A 10,855-nucleotide genomic window follows, 5' to 3' on the forward strand; every position below is an offset into this window, starting at 1 on the left:
AATTTAATTTTTGCTCATGCTCTGTCGTTTCGATTTTATGTAAATACGCTTTTCCCAAATAAAAAAAAAACAACAAAGATTTAAGGGTATTACAACTCTGTTCTATGTAAATCGCATAAGTTTTTCCTCAAGCAAAAAAAAACAAGCACCGGGAGTTCTTTGAAACAGGGAAGACACGAACCACTGCAGTTTTCGTTCGAAAAGGTATTTGTAATTATAATTAATATTAATTACAAATTAATTAATAACATATTTTTATGTGATTGAATTATCACTGTATATTTGACATTTCGGTTGAATTATCGAAAAAAGACTCTCGCATATTTTTTTTACAGAATAATATTTTACAAGTTGTTCTCTTTTAATTTTACTCATACTCATACTTAATGTGAAATAGTCACCGCCATGGTAGAAGGAGACATGGTATAGGCATCCGATGTACCAATTTAAAAATGGTCTGCGCATCCATTTGTGACGTTAGGTGGCATCAACGACCTTGTGACTCTTGTGAGCTTCGCTAGGGAAGTCTAGGGAATTTCAGCTTGAGTTGTCATCGCTCTGCCTAATACGTCAATTAGTTGTCGGATAACGAAAGTTTGTATTTTAAATTTCGCGCTAATTTCACCCCACTTGACGTCACACCCGATGCGTATGCCTATACCATGTCTCCTTCTACCATGAGTCACCGCTACGTGCCGCTACTGCAGACCCAGGAGCACGGTGGTATAAGTAAGGTGTTTCAACTCCATTCATAAATTTTCATAAAACGGGCGCTTAAAAACTGGTATCGTAGTAGGTTGTGGGAGCTTAAGATGACCGCCACCATGTGGTAGTTACTTGTACTATTTGCGCTATCGACTGACGTTTGACATGACATTTGACGTATATTTCCCCTCATCTTTCAAAAAGATGTCACAAAACCTAACCTATAAAGCTGACATTTATGACAACTTGCATTCAAGGACATTTTTACGCAAATTTCATTCATAATTGTGGACAGTTTCATCATAGTATCCAGTAGACGGCGCTAGGAACTTTAAGCTCCCGTGGCCTTCTGGGATCTCTTCGAAAAAAGACCATTTTAAACTCGGAGTTCGCAGACCTGTTATATATGGCCGTGCCCAGGAGGGTCGAACATTTTCCCCTCCATTATCCTGTAGTTTTATTATTATTATTGACGTCAGCTAGTGTACGTCAGGGAGTGCTGGTGTTTTGTGAGGGAGTGTACTTTTTCAGAGCAGGGATATTAGTGTCTAGATCGTGTAGATGGCAGCATTGCGTTAGTGATTTCTTGGTTCTTTCCGTTTCCGGCAAACATGAGCGTTTTGTGACAGTTGTGTTTGTGACCGGCGTTTGGTAATTAAAAAATAAGTGATATATTTTTGCAAGTTGACTATTGTACGGTGTTGTAACAATGCTGGTCCTATTTGAAACGGCGGCGGGTTACGCACTTTTTAAAGTAATATTTTTTTTATTGTTGTCAGACATAACCTAACATTTTCCATGCTTTCAGCTTCTAGACGAAAGTAAGCTCCGGGAGGTAGATAATTTATATCATGACTTCAATTCGCCAGAATCGGCGGGGAGGGTGTAAGTATGCTTATATTGTCTAAAACAATAAATTTATGATCCACTTTTTAGAGTTAAGTTAAAACACTTCGAAAAGTTTCAAGACACCACCGAGGCTTTAGCAGCAACAACTGCAGCAGTTGAGGGAAAAATTTCAAAAAGTTTAAAGAAAGTCTTGAAAAAACACATCGATAAAGAGTTGCAGGATAAGCTTTTAGTTGCTGATGCAAAATTAGGATCTGCTATTAAGGAAAAATTTGATCTACAATGTCTTTCAAATACCGCAGTTCAGGAGCTTATGCGGTGCATTCGTTCGCAACTCGACAGTCTCATCACGGGGTTACCTAAAAAGGAAATGACCGCAATGGCGTTAGGTTTGGCCCATTCGTTATCACGGTACAAGTTGAAATTTTCACCAGACAAAATTGATACTATGATAGTTCAAGCTGTATCCTTGCTTGATGATCTAGACAAAGAATTGAACAATTACATAATGAGGTGTCGTGAGTGGTATGGTTGGCATTTTCCTGAACTTGGTAAAATTATTACAGACAATGTAACTTTCGTTAAGACCGTGAAAATAATTGGAACCCGTGATAATACCAGTAGTTCAGATTTGTCAGATATTCTTCCTGAGGAAGTAGAGGAGAGAGTTAAAGAAGCAGCTGAAATATCAATGGGAACAGAGATTTCAGACGATGACATCATGAATATACAGAACTTGTGTGACCAAGTTATTGAAATTTCAAATTATCGTAGTCAGTTGTATGACTACTTGAGGGCAAGGATGATGGCAATGGCCCCCAATTTGACAACGTTGGTGGGAGATTTGGTTGGAGCGCGACTGATTTCCCATGCGGGGTCATTGATTAATTTAGCGAAACATCCAGCTTCAACAGTACAAATTTTAGGCGCTGAAAAAGCGTTGTTTAGGGCCCTCAAAACAAAGAAAGACACTCCTAAGTATGGTTTGATTTATCACGCTCAATTGGTTGGACAGAGTAGTACGAAAAATAAAGGTAAAATGTCTCGAATGTTGGCGGCGAAAGCGGCTTTAGCTACACGCGTCGATGCATTGGGAGAAGATGGCAATTTTACTTTAGGAGCTGAACACAAAGCGAAGTTAGAAGCTCGCCTGAGGATACTGGAAGAGGGCAATTTAAGGAGGATAAGTGGGACAGCGAAAGCTAAAGCTAAGTTTGAAAAATATCAGGGCACATCAGAGGGTCAACAGTATCCGGCTGCGGCAGATTCAACATTACCGTCTACATCAAAGAGGAAGAGGTTAGATTCAGAAACAAAGGACACTTTAAATTCGACTCAAGACACTCCTAAGCAGAAAAAGAAGAAAATTAAGACAGAAGTTGGTGCTGATTTTGAAACTCCTGTCGAGCAGGAGGATAGTGTAAATGCTGCAGATGAAAATGGAGAAATCGTTAAAAAGAAGAAGAAGAAAAAGAAGGTGAAGCAAGAAGTAGAGGAAATTAAGGTGGAAGAAGTTGAAATTAAACTAGAGGAAGAGGTTAGTCCTGAAAAGAAAAAAAAGAAGAAAAAGAAACACCTAGAGCCACAACCTGAAGTTGTTGAAGAACCTGTCTCTGAAAAGAAAAAAAAGAAGAAGAAAAAGGAGATTGTTGAAGCTGAAGATGAATAAGTTAAGATTGTATGAATAGGGGGCGATTTTTTATTAAAGATTGGGTATATTATAAAGAGAAAGCCATCATAGATGTAAACTTTTATTTTTACAACTTAAATATTCCTATAAATAAGTGAATGTTATTACACTACCGCAGTGTAATTAGCTTTGCAGTAAACTAAAAAGAAATTACATATTATTGACAAATGACGTGAGTGTGATTTAAATTACCTATAAATTCTGATACAGGGTCATTTTCTCCATCCCCTCTCATTGTTCCAGTTATTTCATCATTTTCCACCATGGGCATGAATAAGTGCACAAACTCTGAACTATATGGAGGCCCAATTGTTTCTAGGACCTTAACAAACTCATAAATATTACAAAATTAAACCTAATGTGTACTTACTTCTGTCACAAAATATCTGATTAGTGAAATATCTGTATCACCTTTCTGCCAACATTGTTTAATATATTTTACCACAGGAACCACACAGCCAGAACATAATAAATTCACCATCCTGTCAAGAACCATTTTTCTCATTTCAAGCTACAACAAACTACATGTTTTAGATGTAAATACAAAAAAGAACTATCTTACTTGCACCAAAATTTCTAGCTCATCCTGTTTTGACTCAAATAACCTAATTAATAGGTCAAGAACTTGATTGTGTAGCAGTGGATGAGAACTAACTACTTCATCTAACAAAGCCAAGTGTATTGGAGTATGCTCAGTTGACAATTTAAAATAACTAGGTTCAGTTACTGTGCACTCCACCCATCTTATGATTCCCACTGACACCACAGGATACCTTAAAAACACATTAATAACAACTGTTGGTACATTAACTGCACTACTCACTTTAAACACTGATATATTGTTGCCAGCTCAGCCATAAGTTCTGAACTTCCTTTATTAGTGTTACAAATATTATGAACTGTTTCAATGGAATGAATGGTTGCTTGAAGTTCATCTCTATTGACCACCCGTTTTTGTCCTTTTTTTGCCTGTATTTCAAAAACACTGGCAGCATAAGCAAGAAGGTGGATATATTTTGGCTTATGATCAGGGTTAAGTTTCACTCCAGGCTTAAACAGAGCATCTACTAAAAGTTCTAAAAATTGTGGCGTTCTAAGCAGATCGATTGGTGGTGGATCTGGTGCATTGTAATTCCTGTATAATACTGTAATATCTGCTGGATTCAACGTATTTTTAGAAAGCATAGAAGTTAACGCTTGACACGCTTGGGGATAGGCTGATGCTCCATTTAGCGCCATTGTGATTGGAGTAACATCATTGCCACTGAAATTAAAACAGTCAAAATAAAATTGTACCAAGTACAACGCAAAAGACAAACTTTTTTTGGGCACATTTGGTAATTTCTTGCGACAACCTTTTCATACTACTACCACCTTTAGATTCACGAGCCAAAACATGGATAATCACTTGACTATATACATAAGTGTGTTGTCCATGACACACCATTTTCTGTAAAAAATATGTCAGTGGTTAAATAAATTAAAAATGAGTACATACAGCACACTCCCGACTTGTGTTTTGCCAGTCTTCAGGGTTTGTTAAAAAACTAGCTATTGAAGTTTTCAAAACTCTTGAAAATACTTCCAGTTGCTGGGCTGCAGTAGATATGCTTGTGATTTCAGCTTGAAAGCCAGCATCAGATATCAACTAAAATGGTTCAATGTAACATCTTTCATACAGAGTTTCTAACTTACTTTTATTGTGAAGTTAAGCATAAGACAATCTGGATACTCCTCTGCTAATCGATAAATCAACGATCGCCACGTTGGGTGTTCAATCAACTGAGTCAACCAAGCTGGCGTTTCTCCTTCTTCCGTGAAAATAGTGTCCGCTTTCTTGGGGTCAAATGTTTTCAAAATCATCTCTTTTAAGTGATTTTCAACCATAGCTTGCACAGTTGTTACATTTACACCTCCTGTGATGAGCCACTCGGCGATTAAGTTCGCCATTTGCGCTACGGCTGTGTAATTTTGCGATAATTCTTCAATGACCTGCAAAGGGTTTCCTCCAGACTGAAAATACCGTTTTAATTGAGAGAAAATCCCGGGTTCCATTATGTAGTCAGAAGTTGAAAATTTTTCTGCGCATTCTTTAAGAACTAGTTCCGGATTTTCAGCCTCTTCGCCCATTTCTGACTGAAAGAGTGATGGCATTCATTAAACTATTTTGTATTTTACTAAATAATCATTTTATGAATTAAATTACTTACCTCATTATCCAAACGATCGACCCCATCCCAGGTTCTTTCGTCATATTCTTCGTCCATGGTTTTTGTATTTTATAATGGTCTGATCTGTGGAACAAACTAATTGCACGCTGTATTTATAAAACAAACTTAACAGACAAAAACATAACCTATATTGAAAGACAAAACACGAATATGAAGTTTGGTTGGTGGCTTAGGGCATAGTTATTTGTACATCAGTGACATTGGTAGTACTGATTTTACAAATAATTTAATTATTGTTTTTAATATTACGCGAATTGTATTTAAAAATGTCGCTTCTTATTCACAAAGTAACAATTAGACCGGGCTATAAATTGATTAATGTTCTTAATAGATAACAATTTTTATCATGTTTCTATTTAGAGCTTTTAGTAATTTTTGTTCAGGAAGGTAGCCCTGCGTGTTGACAATAACAGCCCGGCTGTTATAAGTGAGGTTAGTTTTATTACTTTCAAAACCAAGATTCTTTAATTTTTGCCATTTAATATGTCGAATATTCACATCACAGTGGAATTCGGGTAGGTGAAAATATTTTGTCTTTATTTATTATGATATATGTTATTTTTTGTAGTGGAGGCGCAGAATTGTTGTTTGACAACAAAAAGGCCCACCCTGTGACTTTACCGGCCAAAGAAAAGCATTGTAAGAATAAGACTTTTTTAATACTCTTAAATAATTAGTTAGAGTACCATAAAACAGTTAAATATTGATAATTTTGTTGATCACTCTCTCATTCTTTGGGAATTCACAGATCCGAGTTACTTGGAAGCACTACCGGATAATTATTCCCCATCTTTAAATATGTACTAGCAGTTAATTAATGCTCTGTTTACTCTCCAGTGATATTTATCTTTTTCAGGTTTTCTTTTTGTGTACATAAAACTTTTAAACCTTTGAATTTAAAGCACAAATGAATTTAAAATATTTGTATTTGTAGAAGATGGTTGTGGGTGTTTAAATTAAATTTAGGATGGGGTATTACAATTTTGGGTTTAACAGTGATATTCTGCTTATTTTTGTTTGGTCATTTAACTGTGTGAAATTAATAGATGAAATTAAATATTTTATTAAGTGAGTGAACTATTGAATATACTGTGTGCTAAAACACGTGTGTTCTACAAATAAAAGTATTTTAAACTCATTTGTGTTATCAATTTAAATAATTTTAAGGTGAAACCTGCTTTATTTTTTATGCGGAATATTTTCATAGTAAAATTACTTACTAATGTGCATTTGTTACAGGGATAATTAAAGATTTGTTGACTTGGATCAAGGATAACTTGTTAAAAGAGAGACCAGAATTGTTTTTACAGGATGAATCAGTGTAAGCTTTTAATATATATTATATTTTTTTCATTAGGTTATTCAACTAGTGTTTAATTAAGTTAAGTATTTTACTGCGAGTAGCAATTTGTAATGCAAAAATTTTTTTCCTTGTTGGCCAGATTCAGACAGTAATGATTTACCACTTCAAATGTACTATAGTTATAAAAAAATTGAACTTTACAATTGAGAAGGGTTTTACCGGGAATAACATCAACTTTTGACGGCGTCTTCGTTTGTAAATTCCATTCTAAATCTGTTACCAAAGCCGAGACAAAATTTTGAAATTTGGAAAGGTAAATTAACAGAAAAAAATGTTTAAAGGGAGTATATTAGCGTTGGGTCACCTTTGATGTTTCCGGAAATGACTTCAACTTATTTGTTTAAGCAGACTGGGTGTGTTTTATAATAAAATATTCTAAATTTTTTTAAACTGTGGCGTACCAGTTTACTTGTTTCACTGCAATGTTTGAATTATTTCAAAAAACAAAATTTTAAAAAAGATTGCATTTTAGAATGTAAAACATGTTTAAGAAGATATGTATATTAATAAAAAACATTTAAAAAACATGTTCCTTTTCATTTGAAATAAAAAAAGTAGATGTCATTTGCCACAAAACTTGAAACCAGTGTATGTATATGCATAGCGTTAACGATAACGATAGTCAGTTTTCCATTTTTGTTTTTAATATCACTTAATTTCAAATTTCAAGGTAAAATATTTTCAAATATCCGAGATATTAGAGGTAAACTGGTAGATACGGATGTCGTTATTTCAAAACTTTTTAAACCACTAAAACATTTAAAACCAAATGAAAAATTGAAAAATATTCTACTTGAAAAACATACTCTGTTGTATTTGAAGAGAAAAAGTTGATGTCATGTACGAAAAATGCAAAAGCGATGTCATACTAGTAACATAGTCTGCTCATTTTATACAGTTCCTTGTGTCAATTAACCGTTCTAAATTTCAAACATGTTCAAACAACGGATGTTAAAGTGGAACAAGTAAAACAGGACATTCGATATACCGAGAGAGCAATAAAAAACACGATCAAATATAGCCATGGATTTGTGAAGATTTGTCTAGAATTTTCTTCAGGTTACCGCCAATTTGAAAGTTGAAAATGTAACGATCAAAGACACATCTTCAAAAATCCAAGGCTGTCTTTGATTGTGTTTTTTATTGCTCTCTCGTATATCTATTTGTATATTTTAAAATTTTATGTTGGCAAAATTGGTCACACGTAAATTTGTTCCATATTCAATTGCTCGCAAGGTAAAATTCATCGCAAAGTATTTTCTTTTCATAAAATTAAATTTTTTGTATTTTGATTTTTAAGTTACAAAATACTTAATATTTTTGATTAAGAAAAAGGGACAATATGAGCAAATCAAGTCATCATAGATCAATAAAACCAATGGGAATAAGACATTAATGTCACTGTCATTTGTTCATTTGTTTTTTTTTTGTTTGTTTAAACCACTTGCACTACGCCGAACAAAATAATTCAAAAGACGTCAAATTGTATTGACTTCTAAGTGTAAATTTGTCTGGCATTTGAACGGTTAGAACGGTGAAAATGTCTATGAAATAAGTGACGACAAACGTCCGTTTTAAGAAATGTGATGTATGCTTACAACAAACAAAGATAGAACAATGCGATACAGCTTTATATTGTCAGTACACTTTGGTGAACCATGGCCGACTAGTATAAAGATTATGGCCTGTCCAAAGGAATGCCAAAGGTACCATACGTGCTGCCATCTATTAATAATTCAAAAGCGACAAAAGAATTATTAACACTTTTTGAAAGGCACAAAGGCATTCATACCGAAACAAACCACCATTACACGTTTTGAAGTCCCATAATGTCAAGTCAAATTAAAATTTGGCTAAATTATTAAGTGTAATTATTAATAGATGGCAGCACGTATCGTACCTCTTGGACAGGCCATAATCTTTATACTAGTCGGCCATGGGTGAACCTGCGCACTAGAAATCGTTTTTTTCCATTTGGTGACAGTGACTTTTCTTGTTCATATTTTGTTAATCTTGTTTAGTCTTAGCAAATCGGGGTTTGTGACGGTTCTTCTGCAAAGTAGCGGCATTTACCAAATCAAAAAGAATTATATTTTTAGTAATGAATATTAGGGGACCTCGTATCTCTATCCCGTTCTCAGTTAAAACGCGTTTTCTCTGGTTAAAACTAGTTTTGACTAAACGCCTTTGTTACAACTATAATTTACTGCTTTATAAAAATGACCATCAGTTAAAACTAGTTCTGACCAGACAAAACGCGTTTTGTCGAAATGATTCAGTTAAAAGTTAAATTAAAAGGATTAAAAAAAATGCATGTATTGCTTTTTAAAATATTCATTAATAATTCTTGGTCACACATTCACGTCGTTAGTGTTTATTTATTTATTAAAAAGTTTTATCTGGTTAGAACTAGTTTTAACTGATATTCATTTTCAAACGGCAGTAAATTCTGTTCACTCTCTTTTTAATTTCAAAAATGTTCTGTAATCCTTTCGTCAAGACCCATTATTCAATTTTATGTTCAAACAGAAAGTCCTGACTGCAGAGGAAATATTGTCAAAGATGTTTGCGGATTCTGCTCAAGTCGTCTCAAATCATCAACAACTTCCTAAGATACTAAACGTCTTCCACGAGATTTCTCTTTGTTAACACTGCCAGTTGGAACAAATCTGTTGATTACATCTTTGATGTGAGCCTCTAACGATGTTTCTTGAATTGTTAAATCACGATATTTGACCAGATATTCTTGCTTACAAGCGGTTACAGAATACACAACTCTTCGTTTACGAAGTCCCAGTCCGATAACAAGACATATAAATAGCTGCAATGACAACATCGTTATTTTAAAAATAGAGTTCACTAGAGGATTTTTGTTGGATCATATATATGATAAATGAAGTAGAAAACTGGCAAACCAACTTGAAGTAAATACAGGAGAATTATGTCAGACTACTGATAGACGAAAACTACCATCAAAGCAGTTTGTCCAACATGAAGAAAAAATATCAATGCTTACTTTACGTCGAAAATATCGTGAAAGGATAATATTAATACTGTTATGTAATTCTGACTACTCACTCACACTGTGATTTTGTAAATCACAAATTGTCTACATCTATGGCGGCAGAATAACACGTTGGTAAGCGGAGAAAGATAAGCCGCCTCGTGGTCTAGTGGTCAGGATACCTGCTCGGCAAGCGGGTGGCGTGTGGTTCGGTTCCCACCGAGGCAGCAACATTTACCTTCGCTTACCTTCATATTTATAGTTTGTTATCGCCGGCGTGTCTTACCTTTTTTTGCTAATCTACTAGATGATAATATTGTGTTAGAAATATGTAATTGCTTCATGTTTATTTCAGGAGACCTGGAATTTTAGTTTTAATCAATGATACAGACTGGGAATTAATGGTAATTATTTAAATTTATTGAAGATGTTTATGAAAATATATATTTTTTATTTTAGGATACTGTAAATTATGTTATACAAGAAAACGATAGAATACTATTTATATCCACCCTTCATGGCGGATAAAGATGTGCCTACATATGTATCAGGTATTTTTTACAAGTACATTGAAAGTTTGAAAGTATATTTATGTGAATTAATAAAATTCGTTTTTTTAATTTTTGTCGTCTTTTTGTATATCCATTATTGAATATTAGTATTTGACTATGCGAAAATAACACTACAATGGCTGTATTCAGTGTAACATAATGTGGTGTTTATATTTGCCTAAATCAAAATGACTTAAGTAACCCGAAGTTGTACAGATTTCCTGAAACTTAATTACTTTATGACTCGGTATTTATACTTACTATTTGTTACAAATTTCGGCAACTTTAATAATAGTGGTGGACGCGTTCTTAATCAATCGCTATTACTACGAGTATGTCGAAATTTTCATAGTGATTTTTTTGTAATGACTAGGATTGACATCTACAAGGCAGTCATAGCCCCATCTGCTCGACTAAGTCAAAAATAGATCTTTCCGGTTGAAATTGTTTTTGGCAGTTTGC

General features: G+C 34.2%; 3 protein-coding genes across 3 annotated transcripts; 2 read left to right on the plus strand and 1 right to left on the minus strand.

The window, feature by feature from the left end:
* The first annotated feature begins 1,283 nt into the window (after positions 1-1,283).
* On the plus strand, positions 1,284-3,415 carry LOC135135695 (nucleolar protein 58). Its single transcript, XM_064064835.1, has 3 exons — positions 1,284-1,459; positions 1,514-1,590; positions 1,642-3,415. Exons 1-3 carry the CDS (start codon positions 1,415-1,417, stop codon positions 3,221-3,223), a joined length of 1,704 nt encoding a protein of 567 aa, XP_063920905.1. The 5' UTR covers positions 1,284-1,414; the 3' UTR covers positions 3,224-3,415.
* LOC135135694 (negative elongation factor D) lies at positions 3,293-5,719 on the minus strand. The gene is made up of 9 exons (XM_064064834.1): positions 5,455-5,719; positions 4,940-5,380; positions 4,743-4,892; positions 4,564-4,694; positions 4,068-4,508; positions 3,807-4,017; positions 3,615-3,755; positions 3,437-3,566; positions 3,293-3,383 (listed from the first exon to the last, which is right to left on the minus strand). Exons 1-9 carry the CDS (start codon positions 5,509-5,511, stop codon positions 3,349-3,351), a joined length of 1,737 nt encoding a protein of 578 aa, XP_063920904.1. The 5' UTR covers positions 5,512-5,719; the 3' UTR covers positions 3,293-3,348.
* A 106-nt stretch (positions 5,720-5,825) lies between these two features.
* On the plus strand, positions 5,826-10,462 carry LOC135135696 (ubiquitin-related modifier 1). The gene is made up of 5 exons (XM_064064836.1): positions 5,826-5,990; positions 6,044-6,114; positions 6,715-6,796; positions 10,198-10,246; positions 10,302-10,462. The coding sequence occupies exons 1-5, from the start codon at positions 5,959-5,961 to the stop codon at positions 10,368-10,370; spliced, it is 303 nt and encodes a 100-aa protein (XP_063920906.1). The 5' UTR covers positions 5,826-5,958; the 3' UTR covers positions 10,371-10,462.
* Positions 10,463-10,855: the final 393 nt, after the last annotated feature.

The sequence above is a fragment of the Zophobas morio genome, unplaced genomic scaffold (genome assembly GCF_036711695.1).
Source record: "Zophobas morio isolate AGI-343-1 ecotype UQ-CSIRO unplaced genomic scaffold, CSIRO_AGI_Zmor_V1 ptg000024l, whole genome shotgun sequence".
Classification (NCBI taxonomy): domain Eukaryota; kingdom Metazoa; phylum Arthropoda; class Insecta; order Coleoptera; family Tenebrionidae; genus Zophobas; species Zophobas morio.